The sequence below is a fragment of the Spinacia oleracea genome, chromosome 1 (assembly GCF_020520425.1).
Source record: "Spinacia oleracea cultivar Varoflay chromosome 1, BTI_SOV_V1, whole genome shotgun sequence".
NCBI classification, from domain to species: domain Eukaryota; kingdom Viridiplantae; phylum Streptophyta; class Magnoliopsida; order Caryophyllales; family Amaranthaceae; genus Spinacia; species Spinacia oleracea.
Window position 1 is genome coordinate 99,467,372 of NC_079487.1, and position 17,439 is coordinate 99,484,810.

Consider the following 17,439-nt stretch of genomic DNA (forward strand, 5'->3'; position numbering starts at 1 on the left):
CTTGGAAAAATTGAAGACAAAATGATTAAATTTGTGAAATTTGGTTTGAGAAAGGTATGATAATGGAGGCTCAATGTTCAATAGAGGAAGAAATGAGGGAAACATAAAATAACCATTGAAGCGGGTCCATTAACGGTAAATTTGATGGAAGGCGTTATCAGGTGGTAATTTCAGTAACGTTAGTAAATTTAAGATGGTAATTTTTAAAATCACAAATTCTTATTTACAATGGATGTACAATAAATATTGTACATTTGAGTAAAAGTTAACTCAAAATGCCTAAAAGTTAAGCATATATATGTTAAAGTTATCTATTTTTTGGTGATATTTTTTTATTTTAGTAAAACTTATTTCTTCAAAATCACTAATAATGTATAAAATTAATCATCTAACCCTTTAAAATATTTATCTATCAACTTTTTTTACTAATATAAAAGTTAATCAAAACTAGATTAAAGTTACAAAAAAATGGGTAAAAGTTATCTTGGTGTACAATAAATTTATTGTACACCTTGTGCGCGCAAGACCTTTTGTTTTAAAATATCTTTATAAGGTGGTAATTTCAAAAGTTAAAATTTTTTTAAGTGGTAAAATCCAATAAATCCTTAAAAAACTTGAAATTGCTTTTAGTGATTTTCATATTAATGTTTTTAATTTTGAACCTTAATTAGTTTACTTTATTTAATTTAATTTCTCTCTATTGACCGTAAGTAATAGAAAATGACTAGTAATCAAGGCAAAGGGTACCAAGTTCATCTTTTTGTGACATTTACACAAAACACATACTCCAATTTCAGCAACATTCCTACATAAATTAGCATCTTGCCCTAAACTAAGTTCAGTCAGGAATCAGGATAATTTTTTTTTTACAACTTAAGGATCAGGTATCAGAACTTCAGAAGTACAAAAGCAGCTATCCCATTGTCGAATTCATATCATTAATGCTGAGAAGATGTCATCTCAATTTCAACTTGTCTATCTGCACAAAACAATTCATACTAGGTTATGAGTAACGTACATATTAATCAACAGGCACAAACAGCAATGATGCAGTACATAAAGGTACTCACCTCTCAGATTAGTGGCTCGATTTGCTTGAGCATCGGCAGCAGAATTGAACTCCTAACAAAAATATAGCAATAGCTTAAGGTTATCTTAAACTCAAATTGTGGATAAAATTAATGAGAAAGACGTTCCGAAATCTATGGTTACCCATTAAAATTTCCGTAATTGGTCGTTATAACTCTACAAGTATACTGGTAAGTATTTGGAATAGCAACCAAAACTGAAATCAATGAGAAAAATGACTGAGTTCAAGTACTCACCCTAGGAACTTGTTCAATAGTAAATGACAGAAACTGATTCTTTAGCTGCAATGCTTCCTTGCACAGGTTGGCCATGTTCTCATTTTTTGTTCTCCATTTACCCTGAATCTGTTCATTCAGTACGGTTGTCACGAGAGCAAGAGAGGAGCATATCATGAATAAAAGGTGTACAACCAAAGAATTTGACATTGAAAATTCAAATCATTCATTCATTATCATTATCGTTACCCCATTGCCTCGAAGAGACTCCGCAAGAAGCGGGGTAAGGGGGGTCGACGTACGCAACCTTACCCCTGCAATCGCAGAGAGGTTGTTTCCACTTGACCCAAAAGCGATAACAGGAAGACAACCGAACGACATTTTTCTACTTCATGGAAAGGAAGCAAAGAGGTTTTAAAAGCCATTTTGATTTAGTCCATTACATTCCCACAGCTAAAAGAACAAATGAATCTTTAGCTCCATCGGAAATGCACGGATATGAAAATTCAAAATACAACTGCAAAATTTTGGTGCTTGGTGGAATGTTATAAATACATTTAAAAATAAAAAATACCTGATTGCAAACCAGCAGGGAGTCCCCTCGAACTTTGACATGCTTAAATCCTTTCTGAAGAGCCGTTTTCAAACCTAAAATCACTGATCGATACTCCGCAACATTATTAGTAGCAATTCCAACACCTTCTCGCAACAGCCAAACCTGCCAAAGCACATCCATGAAAAAAAATATATAAGCAGTGGATGGCGATCATAAAAAACGATGGATAAGATGCTTCATACAATCATACCTGACTCCCATCTGTAGCACGCAAAACAGCTCCGGCACCAGCTAGTCCAGGATTTCCTTTTGATGCTCCATCAAATTCAATAGTACAAGATTGCTGCACATTTAAATAACATAAACTAACACCGGTTCCAGGTATAGATAAACACGCAATGATTCATGATTCAGTCGTAAAGCATCCATTAAATATGCTAAATATCCCATGAAGATAATACTATAATAGGTATCATAACATGAATAAGCAAGAGGGAGGAAAGTTTATTTTGGGAGAGCCAGCATAGTTCAATCATTAGATGGAATCTCTATCAAGTATCAAGAATCAAGTAATCAAGTTTGGTACGCACTTTGATCCATTAGCAGTGAACCATCATTTTTAGTTTGTGTACAACGTTCAAAATGCACTATTTTTATTGCACATACAGTAGAATTCATTACTTGATAACTGCACAATTCTCATAGCATATCGAATAGATCCATTACGTGGCATTATTACTTCAATCCTGAGAGGAGAATGCTAAGAAACATACACGCTTGCAGTACTCTGGATATCCATATCTATCGTCTCTTCTTTTTGTTCAGGAGAGTATTTATATCTCCTTCACTCTTCCAAGAACTAGGAATTTCAGCCCATGCATCATCTTTCCTACTGTTTTTACCTACTCTTCAATGAACTATCAGACGAAAAGAACCCTTCTCTTCACGTGGACAAACTGAAATATTTTCTTGACCGTACTCCTTTGATGGAAATTGAAGAGGAGGCTCCTAACCTTATCAAGACTCTTGCCCATCTCTTAATTTGAGGGTTTAACTCCGAACCTGACAACAAATCTTTATTAGCTAATTCCACGTGCCTCACTCTAAAGTAGAAAAAACTCTTCTTAATACTACAGTACCGTTGTCGTCCCGTTATTTCTTTTGGGTCAATTGGAAACAACCTCTCTGCAATTGCAGGGGTAAGGTTGCGTACACCCGAACCCCCCTTACCCCGCTTCTTGCGGGAGCCTTTTTGAGGCAATGGGGTAATGATAATGATGATGAATACTACAGTGACACTGTTATGACTGAAGTTAAGAACAATTAAGGAAAACTAGCCCACTTGAACATACTCCCTTCAGAAAACATGCAGCTAGGTTCAAAATAATGCAATAAGTCCCAAATGAAACCCTACTTATTAACTGTAACGAAAGTAAGGAGCTTGGCAGCTAGCATATTTTCCCATAGGTTCCTCAAACTTCCCTTGCTTGAAGAAATATATCATCTTCCCTGAAAGACCTAACTTGATCTAGGATGCCTCTTATAATCCTGCTCATTTATATACAAGGAATCCATAACAAGAAACTGATTCATTTATATACAAGGAATCCATAACTAATTTCTCAATTAACAAGAAACTTCTTGATAATATCAGAACCGTGTAACAGTTCCAAGGAAAAGACACAAAACCACAAGACACCAAACACAAATTGCCGAATTAACAGGAAATTCAAGTGCACCTCTAACAAAATAAATACCCTTTGCAATTTACTAGAAGAAGGTGGTGGAACACTAGAACCTCAAATCTATTCCCGAAAAGTCAGTCGACACAACGAGTTAGGAGGCAGCATCAGAAAGAAAGAAAAAGAGACCATAATGGCGAAATTCTGACCTATGGTAAGAAACAGCAGTTTTCTAGAGACCGGAAAGAGTTAATAGTCCCTTGCCTGTCTCAAGCAAGCTCAAACAGGAAAAGGGAGGTAACTGTGCAGGGTTATTCAAAATTTCTTTCACAGGAAAGTAATGTTCCTCAATTTCTTCGAAAACTGAATGCCATGGGTGAGATTGTAGGAGAGACGCCATTTAATAATATGAAATATACATTTCTGCCCGAAAGTATACTTCTCAAGTACGTAGTACCTTTTAACTAAAATACATAGATAATTAATAATTTACTCTGTCCGTGAGAAAACCAGCACCTTGTCTTGAGCAAGTGTTGTGGACTTGTGGAGGCTGAGTGATGCACAGAAAAGGATATTCAGGAGCTTAGGAAAAAGATCTACAGAATGCAAAGGAAGTGCTAATCTAGAGGATATGTGTGCTTATCCATGCTGACTGCTTTAATTTATGACTTTGTGCTATCAAGAGTTTAAACAATGACGATCTCCAGGAGCTGAATATCATTTGTCCTGATGTAATTTTAAAAGGACCAAGTGAACTGCCGATCAAATTTCAGTTTGTAACTATGAAATGTCTCAATTCTCAAAAGATCTTGAGACTTGATAGAGCATCATCTGAAACATCCTAATTAACCTGACTTTCCTCTTCAAATCCTTGTTCTTTCCTTATGAGTTGTAATAGCTGATCAAATTCTCAATCATTTACCCCCCTCCCACCCCATGCCCACCCCCCCCCCCCCCCCTCTCTAAGGGAGGTATGCTCACCATATCTTGACTACTGACTTTATTTTGATTATAATAATACAGGTACACAGGGATAGCATGTACTATGCAGGTTCTTGATGTCCTCAATCCTCATAGTCAAAATTACCGAACTTCTTTGAACTAAATTCAATGATGTTTGGTATTAAATTTGTTACATATACATATTTTTCTTCAAAATTCTGCTGTATCACAAGTGAAGTGCTCCATGTTAAGTTAAGAAAAAAGTACAGAGGAGAAATGATAACATAAATAATCCTCCATTGTTAATACTACGTAAAGCCTCAGTGAATCACCCAAAACTTTGACCTTTCACTGCCTGAAATTCCTAAATTGCTTACAAGAGTTACAAAATAGAGCTAGAAACTTACCAGAATTCGAATAGTTAGCAACTAAAGCATTTTAGAAAATTGGTAGCTGAAAAACTTACACTGGCTGGAACAACCACCTGTTGTGGCTCCATGTAATTCTTTAGCTCGCTAATTTTCTTCTGAGGATTGTGTAAGAATGAACTCGGTTCAGCAGAAGCCTGCACACAAGTGAATGTTTATGAGCTTGTAAGCTTGTTGCTAACAACTCCCTGAATTCCTTCAAAATTGTCTTTTATGACATGTTAAGAACTTGTTAGTCATTGCGTTAGAAAAAATACAATGGTATGTTAGAAGTACAATAATACCATATATAAGGAATAAGAATAGATGGTCAGATGGACAGATAAGAAGGAATGAAGTAAAACCAACGGACCAAAGTCACCACACCTTGTCACTACTCATCGTCTCAACCAACTCTTAGCAGAATACTTCTACATGTCCTAATTACTCCCACCATCCCACATTACATTGCACAGTGGGGTTTTGCACTTTGCTTAGGAGATGTATTGCCGTGGGCCATTTTGATTGGTAGAATGTAGATGGAGGGTAAATTTTATATTCAGAAGAGAGAATAAGTACATATGATTTGGAGATAGTGGACAGTTGGACACTTTTAAATTAAGGATAGAGAAAATGTAGGTGTATTAGAGATGGTAATTTTATATTGAGAGAGAAATTTGTGATCCCATGTTGAGTACATTATAATCTGGGACAACTCAGTAACAAAAGTGTGCAAGTGATGGGAGACATAAGGAGTAGCAGCAAATTATATCTTCACCAAGATGGATTTTCCAGATGAAATATTGAAATTCACATATATACAGCATTTGTGTTGAGGGACTTACATATGCAGGACGAACTAGGTTAGCAGGCTTTATATAGTTCGTCAACTCATCATAATTATTACGAGGGCTTGCTGAGGTTATATTCAATCCTGTATCAACCTTCAATGAGAACCAACAGTTTCAGAACTTCAAGTAATATATTAGACATCTCTCATTCTCTCCATGGATTAATCTGTAAATTATTGATTGTAACAGTTCCAGAGTCATACATGTTTCTGGATCCTCCCATTAGGAGCTGGACTAGCAGCACAGACAGGACTAACAGAGGCTTTAGGCTCTGTATAATGCTCCAACTTCACAGTTTTGTTTGGGGCATTTGGTGCCGGGCAGCTTGAACGACCAGCATCCTGATAAACAAATTAACTAATCAATTAGAGAGCTCCTATTGGTGGCAGCCACAGCAACCAAAGAATATTCAAGTTCCAAGAGTTGAAACATCCTCAAAAGCTATCAAACCTCTTTGGTTTCCAAATCAGCTTATAGTCATAAATTACTGTTACCATCCATGAATTCAGAGATCTGTGCTTAAAAGAACTAAGAAATTAAAAAAGCATTCAGACTTCTACCAAGACAGAATTATAAAAATACAGTTCTAGCTTCTATGTCAGGTCAAAACCTTAAATACCCCACTCCGAAGGGTGACCTGTAGTGCAATACACTCTAGCGCGTGTTTGGTATAATATTAGTAAAGTAAGGGTAGGGAGAAGAGAAGGGGGATGCAACAAGCCCAGTGAGCAGGCACAGCCCAACAACAGCAGATGGTGTAGCAGCTGCACACAACGGTTACATAAGGCCACGTGGCACTCTCACTTACAGCAGGCGTAAGAAGAAGACAAATTAGAGCAGAATATCCTCCTAGGGATTTGCGTATAAAAAGGGGGGAATATTGGGTGTAGGTTATCTGATTTGTGTATTGTGCAGTTATTGCATTTTGGAGAGAAGTGAGCTCTCGAACTCTCACTAAGTTATCATCCTTTCTATAATAATATATAAGAAGCCCACCTTCCTCTAAAAGCAAGCTGTGATTGATTGTTTGGTGTATGCTGTGTGTGTATTCTGTGGTTTTTCAGGTGAATCAGACATTGGAGTGTTCCATCTGGTATCAGAGCAGTTCGCTCCATGACGGGGAGTAGAGGCCAGTCGCGCAACCTGGAGATGGTGGAGGAAGACAGGAATACGGAGTTGGAAGCTAGGGTGGACCGATTGGAGACCTCCTTGGGAGTTATCGTCGCTACGGCGGTAAAGGATGCGATGGCCACCCTCCAACGTTCCTTGGCCGAGCAACTCAAGGCCGCGGCGGAGGAAGAAGCGAAGAAAAACCGTGAGAGGGCGGCGCAAATGGACAGAAAGCTCAATAGCTTCCGCGAGGAGATGCGAAACTTGGTGGATAACAGTGCCTCCCGTCGTAACCGAAGAAACAATGATGGAAGTGACGACGAAGGGGAGGTGGACGGGCGAGAATCCCGCGGTGGAGAGAACTTCCGAGGAAGGAACTGGAGGTATCGTAAACTGGATATGCCAGTTTTCGAAGGGGCTGACCCAGATGGGTGGATCCTCAGGGCGGAGCGGTACTTCAACTTCCATAAACTGAATGCAGAGGAACAGATGGACTCGGCTGTGGTGGCGTTGGAGGGTGAAGCGCTGCGTTTCTTCCAGTGGGAAAATCGCCGGCGGCCAGTGGAAGGGTGGTGGGATCTCAAGGATCGGTTGTTGAAGGAGTTTCGTTCCTCGAAGGTGGGTACCCTTCACCAACAATGGCTCGCGACCACCCAGACAACTACTGTGGAGGAGTATCGCCGTCGGTTCATAGAGAGAGCAGCCCCTCTAGAGGATGTGCCGGAGACCGTTTTAATGGGTAAGGAGGAGATAAGAAAGGAAATCCAAGTATTAGAACCGTATAACCTGAAGCAGGCTATGGATCTTGCAATTCGGGTCGAAGAAAGGGACCGGGTTGAGAAGAAGGGTGGGCCATCGAATTGGAGTAACAAATACGGATCTGGGAGGCAAGGTCCATCTAACCTAATTGGGCCTATTGCGTTCAGTGGGTCGGCCCAACATCCAATTAAGCCAACCTATTTTGGGGTTGGTTCCACTCAATCGGTCGCATCACCACACTCGAGCTCCTTCAGATCTGGAGTAAGGAGGCTGACGGAAAGCGAGCTTCAAGAAAAGAGGGCCAAGGGTTTGTGTTTCCGGTGTGACGGAAAATGGGAGGCCAATCACGTTTGCAAGCGTAAAGAATTGAGTGTGCTCTTAATGGAGGGCGAGGGCGGAGAGGATGGAGACGCCGAAAAGGAGGATCAGCAGAACGAGGAAGAGGAGGTCGTTCGGCCGGAGGTGTCACTGTATTCGGTTGTCGGGTTGACCCACCCGAAAACTATGCGACTGAGAGGGGAGATTTTGGGAAGTAAAGTGACAGTAATGATCGATCCGGGTGCGACCCACAACTTTATTTCAACGGAGGTGGTGAACAGGTTGGGAATTCCGGTGATGGGTACGGAAAATTTCGGCGTAACGTTGGGTAATGGCGAGGCAATTCAGGGGACTGGGGAATGTCGATCGGTGAAGGTATGCTTGGAAGGTGGAATCGAGGTATGTGAAGACTTCCTTCCACTTACCTTGGGCGGGTCTGATGTGATTTTGGGGGTACAATGGTTAGAGAAACTGGGGGCTGTAGTTACCAATTGGAAGACTCAGATTATGACGTTCCAATGGGGTGGGAATTCATGTGAGCTTAAAGGAGATGCAACCTTGTCGCGAACACGTATTTCACTCAAGGCTATGCTCAGAACCTTGCGCAAAACCGGCCACGGAATGATGGTAGAATGTAGTCAGTTGGAAACAGAGGAGGTCGACCATGGAGCAGGGCAGGAAGGGGAGGCAGACTTTCTAAAAGAAGTAGTAGAGCAGTTTACAGGAGTCTTTGAGATGCCTAGGGGATTGCCACCACCGCGGGGGCACGAGCACGCCATTGTGCTCAAGGATGGAAGCAATCCAGTGGGAGTAAGGCCATACCGTTACCCCCATTTTCAGAAGAATGAGATTGAGAGACTTATTCGAGAGATGTTGCAAGTAGGGGTGATTCGTCCGTCTACAAGCCCATTTTCTAGCCCAGTTCTGTTGGTGAAAAAAAAAGACGGGTCGTGGCGATTCTGTGTGGACTATCGGGCTTTGAACAAGGAGACAATACCAGATAAGTACCCAATCCCGGTGATAGATGAACTGTTAGATGAGTTGTTTGGGTAAGTCGTTTTTTCCAAGCTTGATTTGAAATCGGGATATCACCAAATCCTGGTTAAGCCGGAAGATGTGCATAAGACGGCATTTAGAACTCATGAAGGCCATTACGAGTTTTTGGTAATGCCTTTTGGGTTGATGAACGCCCCGGCAACCTTTCAATCATTGATGAACGATATTTTTCGGCCATTCTTGCGTAAGTTTGTCTTGGTATTCTTTGATGATATATTAATATATAGTCATTCTGAGTGTGAACACAGGAAGCATTTGGCGATTGTGTTAAACATCCTGGCTGAACAGAAGTTGTATGTGAATCGAAAGAAGTGTGAACTTGGGAAGCGGGAGGTGTCTTACTTGGGACATGTGATTTCGAGCAATGGTGTGGCTATGGATATGAGCAAGGTGCACGCTGTCATGGAATGGGAAACACCAAAAAACCTGAGGGAACTTCGCGGGTTCTTGGGCCTAACAGGGTACTACCGCAAATTTGTGGCTGGATATGCACAAATTGCGCAACCACTAACCGAACAACTCAAGAAGGATAACTTTGGGTGGACTGTGAAAGCAGAGGAAGCTTTTAATTCTCTCAAAAATGCAATGTCAGCAGCGCCAGTATTGAGAATGCCAGATTTCAGCAAGGTGTTTGTACTCGAGACGGATGCATCAGGGTATGGGTTGGGGCTGTGTTAATGCAAGAAGGGCGACCCGTGGCGTACTATAGCAGACTGTTGGGACAACGGGCCCAAAGCAAATCAGTGTATGAAAAAGAACTCATGGCTGTTTGTTTAGCCATACTCAAGTGGAAACACTACCTCATGGGAAGACACTTCATTGTTCGCTCAGACCAACAAAGCTTGAAGTATATTACACAACAGAGAGAGATCGCGTCTGATTACCAAAAATGGGTAAGCAGATTAATGGGCTTCGCCTTTGAGGTTCAATACAAACCAGGAACCTCTAATCGAGTGGCAGATGCCCTATCAAGAAAGTCATGTGGAGAGGTAGAGTTGGGAATGCTGATCAGCTCTCACACGGTGGATTGGGAAGAGTTGCACAAGGAAATAGGGGCTGACAAAGTGTTGGGGCAGATCCGAAGGGAGGTGTTGGCAGGAAAAGTGACCACATCGTTTGAAGTAGAGAATGACAGATTAGTTTACAAAGGGAGGCTGGTGATACCCAAGGATTCCATGTTGATCCCCACTTTGTTGAAAGAGTACCATCATTCAGCTATGGGGGGACACGAGGGAGAGGCGAAGACATACCTTAGGATGGCAAGGGACTGGTATTGGCAAGGGATGCGAAGAACAGTGGCCAATTATGTCAAACACTGTGAGATTTGTCAGCAATACAAGCATTCTCAACAAACCCCGGCAGGACTACTTCAACCACTCCCTATTCCTATGAGAATCTGGGAAGACATCTCAATGGATTTCGTAGAAGGGTTGCCAACTTGCCATTGTCCAAGGGAGTCAATTCCGTGTTAGTGGTGGTTGATGGGCTATCCAAGTACGCCCACTTCTTGGCTCTCAAACACCCTTACAACGCGATGAAAGTAGCTGAGATTTTTGTCAAAGAAATTGTCAGACTTCATGGATTTCCGGCCACCATTGTGTCTAACAGGGATCGAATCTTCATGAGCACCTTTTGGAGGGAGTTGTTCCGAGTGCATGGTACTGGGCTCAAGAAAAGCACCGCTTATCACCCTCAAACGGATGGCCAAAGTGAGGTGGTAAACAAGTGTATGGAAACCTATTTGAGGTGTTTCGCAGGAAGTCAACCTAAGACATGGGCAGAGTGGTTGCCTTGGGCCGAGTTTTCGTACAATACCTCCACTCACACATCCTCTAAGATGTCTCCGTTCAAAGTAGTTTACGGGAGGGATCCACCGCACTTGCTTAGGGTGGGGAAAGGACAGACACAAGTGGATAGCTTGGAAGAATGGCTTCAAGAAAGGGACTTGATGATAGCTGAATTGCAGATGAATTTGATCAAGGCACAGCAAAGAATGAAGATGAATGCAGACCGTAAGAGAAGGGAAGAATCGTTTGAAGTCGGGGACTTGGTGTACCTCAAGCTCCAACCTTATCGCCAGAAATCTTTGGCCCGCAGACCCTTCGAGAAACTGGCAGCCCGTTTCTATGGACCCTTTAGCGTGATACAGAAAGTGGGAAGTGTAGCCTATAAACTGCAATTACCAGAGACTTGCAAAATTCACCTTGTGTTTCATGTGTCCCAGTTGAAGAGAGCAATAGGTGAGACTGAAGTTGTTGCAACCATACCTGCACAAATCACCCCTGACCTCGAGTTAGTGGCTGAACCAGAAGAGGTGTTGGATATGCGTAGCAAGGTTGTGGGCAAGAACCGGGTGCAAGAAGTTTTGATCAAATGGAAACACTTGCCTTCATTTGAGGCCACCTGGGAGAGGGCTACCACAATCATGGAGGAGTTTCCTACCTTCCACCTTGAGGACAAGGTGGTGCTTCAAGGGGAGGAGGATGCAACAAGCCCAGTGAGCAGGCACAGGCCAACAACAGCAGATGGTGTAGCAGCTGCACACAACGGTTACATAAGGCCACGTGGCACTCTCACTTACAGCAGGCGTAAGAAGAAGACAAATTAGAGCAGAATATCCTCCTAGGGATTTGCGTATAAAAAGGGGGGGAATATTGGGTGTAGGTTATCTGATTTGTGTATTGTGCAGTTATTGCATTTTGGAGAGAAGTGAGCTCCCGAACTCTCACTAAGTTATCATCCTTTCTATAATAATATATAAGAAGCCCACCTTCCTCTAAAAGCAAGCTGTGATTGATTGTTTGGTGTATGTTGTGTGTGTATTCTGTGGTTTTTCAGGTGAATCAGACATTGGAGTGTTCCAGGGGGAAGGGAAGAGAAGGCGAAGGAATAAAGCTTTCATTTCTAGTGTTTGGTTTAATGGAAGGAAGTGAATGGAAAAGAAAGGAAATGTAATCGACAACCTTTAATTCTCCTTCCTCTCACATTCCTCCATTTTTGGGAGGAAAGGAAAGTGAATATTTTATGAAAGGGATTTCCCTTTCTTTCCCCATCCAAATCCCGTATCATTTCCAAGCCAAACATAAGAACCTAATAAAAAATCATTTGCTTTCACCTGTCAATTCCCTCTACCAAAGAGGGTCTTACGAGCCAGTTTTTTCTTAATGAAGCACAGATATGTGTTAGTTAGTTTCACACAAGTAGCACGAGGGCTATTGTAGACCCTAAGTAAAAGATCGAGTCTCCTTTAAACAGGTTTAGCAAATCCTAATCTATGTATTGATTTTATTTAGATGCCAACAGTAAGCAGTAAGAACTAATCATGGAGCCAATAAAGCCACCAAGTATCAACATACTTCTAATAATCAAAAGCCATACAAAAGAAAATTGTTGAAATGAAGGTCAATATATGCCTTAGAAAAATTATTTGAATCCCGGTCTACATAAAAAAAGAACTTAAGCATGAAGCAATACGGTCAATCTCAACATGAGATAAATATATAAGGAAGTACTTTAATCATTAATCATGTGACTAAAAGAAAGATAAAGATCTACGCACTGAAAAGTCTGAGTGATCACAATGCAATAGATTGACGGAGAGCAGATATGATTTCTAATTTCAATAATTTATCAAACAAGCAAATCTCATTAATTGAGAAAATAGAGAGAGACATGAGAGGCAGCTGGATGTGAAAAGTGAGATATACAACAACCTTTGATGCATAGAAAATTTTCAAGAGACTCAGAAAAACGCACGAGACATACATTATTAAAACACACATTACTCAGTAGAGCCTAGGTCTTGAAAGGTAACAGGCCATGAGAGCCAGAGACTTATAAAAAATCAGGAAATCCCAGCTCATCTGAAACAAGATGTTCCATAAATGCTTATAAGAGCCCAGAACACTTTACTGGTCTGGCACAAAAATTGATCTTTCAACAATAACTTTGCAAAATGTTTAAAGGTGCATCAGCTGTTATGAACAAAGATTACAAGTAAAAAAAAACGTGTTGCCTATGAAAACCTAGACATTGCAAATGTAGGTCCACTATGGCTTAGAAAGGAAAACCGGATATGAAGCAGAATAAATAATGTCTTTCATTGTTATCTTCCCGTCCTTAACTTTGTACTGAAAAGCATCAAACAGAAACAGAAGTCTGATAGAAAAGAGATGCTAAGTACCAAAAGAAACAACATGACTTGCTTAAAGCCAGTCCGCATTCTTAAATCTTTACCTGAAACGGGCAAACAGAGAGGGGACCAAAAGTTCCATCTTGCACGTCACGCGCGCTGATTGAGAAACCTGCTCGCTGAAGCCCATGTGAAACAAGGTACGATTCTGTCTCCTTAGATAAGCCATATCCTTTGTATACTGATATAGAAGGGTCCAGTGGCTGTATTTAAGAGAGCTATAAGAATATTTTCATGTTCCTCATAAGTACCTATTATTTAAAACGAAAGACTACGATAATCACATGGAAAATCAAAGTCAAGATGGCTTTAAAAGGAAAACGCATTATGATCTCTTTTGTGGTACGACCAGTCTATCAAATGGCACAACATAAATATGTCAGAATGAAAACACTTTTAAAAATTAGCCAGTTAACTGAGAAAACTATGGTGAAGGCTGCAATCTTACAGCAAGAGGCTTCTTTCTTTTCATATAAAATAAATTCATATCACTGGCCCAAACAAAAGATGAAAGCTTTTGCCTACTTGGATAGACACTCAAACCAAACAAATAATGAAAAAACTGATTCAATGTGAAGGCACAGCAGGATGTGTTGATAGGCTGAACTTCAAACTAAAACAGCAGAGCTCCTAGGAAAGCCAGTTCTTGCTGTGACTAGTGTCACAAGTTCGTATACTACTGTAATTGATAACAGGATAACAGTGATAACACCACGCTAAAATAATTCAAACATAGCCTGAAGAAGCTAACAGAAAATATAAAAATTGTTTCCTTATATGACATGTCCCGAATAAACTGATCTCACCAGCTCCACTTCGGTCTCAATACTCTTCGAAAAGCCAAAAATCATCAACAATTTCTACTACTTTTCTCAAAATAAAGTATGTGAGAAAGGCATTTCTCCAAATAAGTTATCCTAAATACCCTCAAATGAGATCAAACAATCTATTCATGTTTATTTCTACTTCTATCAAATATTGCTTGATAACTCTCACTATCTTACTATTCTCCAACAGCTCCTATTTTACAATTAACACCACCCAATGAAACCAACCAAATATTTGTTTTGCCTTTTTCCTGGCTCTTGTGTTCTGAATTTCTTATAACAACTCATAAATGGAGAATTTTCTAAATGCCAGTTTTCAAAAATTAACAATCAAATTTCGTTCCTCAAATGGGAGAGTCATGAATATCCCAGACCTTTATTTTGAGTCTAATCAAGTCACGGGTCAACCATTATTTCGTTAACATAGATGACGATCCAAATGAATTTGAAGTGGAATAACAAGAATTATGGGCATATACTACCCTTTTTTTTTTGATAAAATGCTCACACAAACATGGTTCATCTCCTAAAATGAAAAGACTGAAAAGGAAGATTTGACTTTTTAGGCAAATAAACAAAAACATCGATAAAAAAAACATGGAAACTGGGGCAAGGCCACGGGACAAAATTAAAACAAACAAAGAGAGATTGGTTTAGGTTTATTCCTGTTTTAAACAAGATTGTCAGATGCTACAAGTAGACTCGGATAAGAAATGTCCTCGTCACAGTTTTGAAGTAGAGAAGTTAATTGATATTGAAATTTTGTTGAGAGCTTGAGATCCTATATCGGGCTCATCCTCGAGGATGATTTGGATAGCCTCAAACAGGATTCTTGTCAAGAATACTTGGAGGTTGGACAACAAGTCTTCTGAATCGTTGAAAGTTCACTCATCACACAAGGTTTTGTGACCGAAACTTCACGATATTCAACACAGATAACTTGTTCTGAACTGAGGATAATAATCAGCAGGCAGAGTTTAAACCACTCCAAACTCACAAGGCTTAAATACCTAACTTTAGAACTAGAGTACACATTTTCTATAAATTGAAATACAGCCGTAGGTTTGTATGATGCTCTAAAGAGTAGTATCAGCACGCCACTACATATGTTCGGAGAAGCCTCAAAGGGGCTCCTAATTCGGGGATCCTCGCATCCACTATGTACAAATGTACAATATTACATGGTATTTGCACATGTAACATTCACTGGTCTTTTTGAAAAATGACAAACCACCTTCAGTTGTAATGTAACCCTTATTTCAGTAAAAACATCTCAATTAGTCAGATTGAGCAACATATCAGACAGTCATCTATCAATTATACTACTTAGCCTCCGTTTGATTTGACCGAAAACATAAAACATTTTCCCGGAAAATGATTCTCCCATTTTCCTTTGTATGTTTTGTTAAGGGGTGAAAAAGATTCTCCTTTTGTAAAAAAGAAATGCCACATTGTCCTCTTTACTCGGTTACATTTCTTTTTCGGTACACAAACAAAGGAAAATCATTTTACAATTGTATTTTTCACTAGAAATTATTTTCCGTTGAAACAAACGGAGCCTTACTATAACATTATTAAGCCATAAATCATAATACATAGCAGCTTAAGCTAAAGATCCAATTTTATCTTTCTTCTGTACTAAAACTTTTCACTTTCAAACCAAATTAACACTTTAATAAAGGATCACCCATCTTATATCATCAAATTTACAATGCAGTTCCTAAATTCAATTCCAAAACAATTCATTATAAAATATAGGAAGGACTTCAAAAGTGGTTTATTACTAACTAGTAAAAAAAAATCCAAAATTCTCAGGAAATTGAAAAGGGTTATTAAAAGAAGAGGGGAAATTACAGAGAAAGCAGCTTGAGCTTGACAATCGGCGAAGCTTTTGTAAATTCCTATGATATCGCCTTTTCTGACAACGTAGAACGCATCTTTTTCATCCGCCATTTCTATAAACTGCAATCACCAACAAAAACTAAACCAAAATTAGTTTCAAGTTTAAACCGAATAATTGCCAATGCTATCAAGTACGGACTACTACCAATTACCAACCTTTTCAGATGATCAAGCAGGAAAAGGGAGTGATGCGAGTAGCAGAGTTGCAAAGGGGAAATAAGTGGCCTTCAAATTTCAAAAATTTAAAGGAAACTTGCTTTAGGTCCTCTACGAGTGTAGGGTGTCGATTAAACTGTCACGGGAGAGACTCCTTCGGATGGAACCTGTTTTCTTCCGGTGCGGTCCGATTCAGGACCAACTTATAATACTCATTTGTCCCATAATTTTTCTTACACTCGTATTTGCACAAAGTTTTCAATCGGTTATTAATTACGGAGTATTATTTTATTTAAAAAGTTAATGCGATTCTAAAACTATAATAAGTAGTGTCATCTTGGATACCACTAGCAATAGAAATAATATTTTATGCAATTGTTACATTTTCATTTGTATCAAACAACATAGTTTGGTAAAAGCAAGGTGGTTATATTTTGTCATTTGGTATCAAACAACATATTTTGTAATCACAAGTCAACGTGGTTCAATGGTTGCATTTTCATTTAGTATCAAACAATAAAGTTTTTTACTCACAAGTCAAAGGTAAATGTTTTGTTTTGTCGTTGAAGTTTCCATTTTAGCCTTATTATTGTCTTTATGGACACTACTTATTATAGTCTATAATTTTCTCTCTAATTTAGTGGGTATTTTTTCACAAAAGAGGAAGAGTGAAATTCTTCCAGGTGGGTGTTGTAGAGTAAGGGGATTCAAAGAGCACGAAATGGGTTTTTTTTTTTTTTTTTTTGGAGAGCAAAGAGAAAAATTCATTAAAATAAAGTCATACGGTGTCTATAACAAAAAAAATCTCCCCATACAAGAACGAACCTAAAATATTTAAACAAACTTCTTCTTGAAAACATCTAATTTAATTATTACTCAAGATCGGCTCCGAAAGCATTGGATGTGTATAGTCATGAAGAGAATTACTTTTCGACGTTAAAGCATCTTTCAGTTGAACAGAGGTCGTATTAGTTAACTCTATAGTTGACTTGACATTAAATTTTGCTTCATATTTGAGATTATTCTTCAAAATTGCGCATCCATCATAGAAATTAGAAGATTCCCACCATGGAATACACCGATATTTTTCCTCGACTTACGACACGAAACAAACTCACTACACACATAGCGTGTAGATTTATTGAAATTGACAACAAAAAAGACAAGCAGTTGAAGAGAATTGGCCGGAAATAGCCAATTTTTTCGAAGAAAATCAGCTATTTTCGACCTAGAAAATCTTATTTTTTGTAAACCATAGAGAGAAAAATGAGAGGAGGGAGAGAGGGGGCGGCGTATAACACAAATTGGTTAAATAAGTCATTTAAGTGACATTATCTTAAATATAGTGCAATAGTATATAGTCTAAAATATTACATA

The 17,439-nt window shown here is 39.3% G+C and overlaps 1 protein-coding gene across 2 annotated transcripts; it reads right to left on the reverse strand.

Annotated features, from left to right (window-relative positions):
• Positions 1-711: 711 nt before the first annotated feature.
• LOC110796679 (uncharacterized) lies at positions 712-16,227 on the reverse strand. Of its 2 annotated transcripts, none has more exons than XM_022001754.2 (11): positions 16,063-16,227; positions 15,859-15,985; positions 13,222-13,380; positions 5,946-6,083; positions 5,737-5,835; positions 4,951-5,049; positions 2,111-2,203; positions 1,879-2,022; positions 1,326-1,433; positions 1,071-1,122; positions 712-979 (listed from the first exon to the last, which is right to left on the reverse strand). In XM_022001754.2, exons 2-11 carry the CDS (start codon positions 15,955-15,957, stop codon positions 939-941), a joined length of 1,032 nt encoding a protein of 343 aa, XP_021857446.1. In that variant the 5' UTR covers positions 15,958-15,985; positions 16,063-16,227; the 3' UTR covers positions 712-938. The 2 variants fall into 2 exon arrangements, with proteins under 2 accessions (XP_021857446.1, XP_021857445.1); XM_022001753.2 differs by having other exon boundaries at positions 15,859-15,966; positions 16,063-16,226.
• Between the last annotated feature and the right edge of the window lie 1,212 nt (positions 16,228-17,439).

Bases quoted from the DNA above. Each gene is read 5' to 3' on its own strand.
- LOC110796679 (XM_022001754.2), bottom strand. From the start codon at position 15,957: ATGGCGGATGAAAAAGATGCGTTCTACGTTGTCAGAAAAGGCGATATC. The intron at 5,836-5,945 runs GTATGACTCTGG...TTCTCATTGAAG, and splicing joins ATGGGAGGATCCAGAAACAT to GTTGATACAGGATTGAATAT. The intron at 980-1,070 runs GTGAGTACCTTT...TGTTTTGTGCAG, and splicing joins TCGAGCCACTAATCTGAGAG to ATAGACAAGTTGAAATTGAG.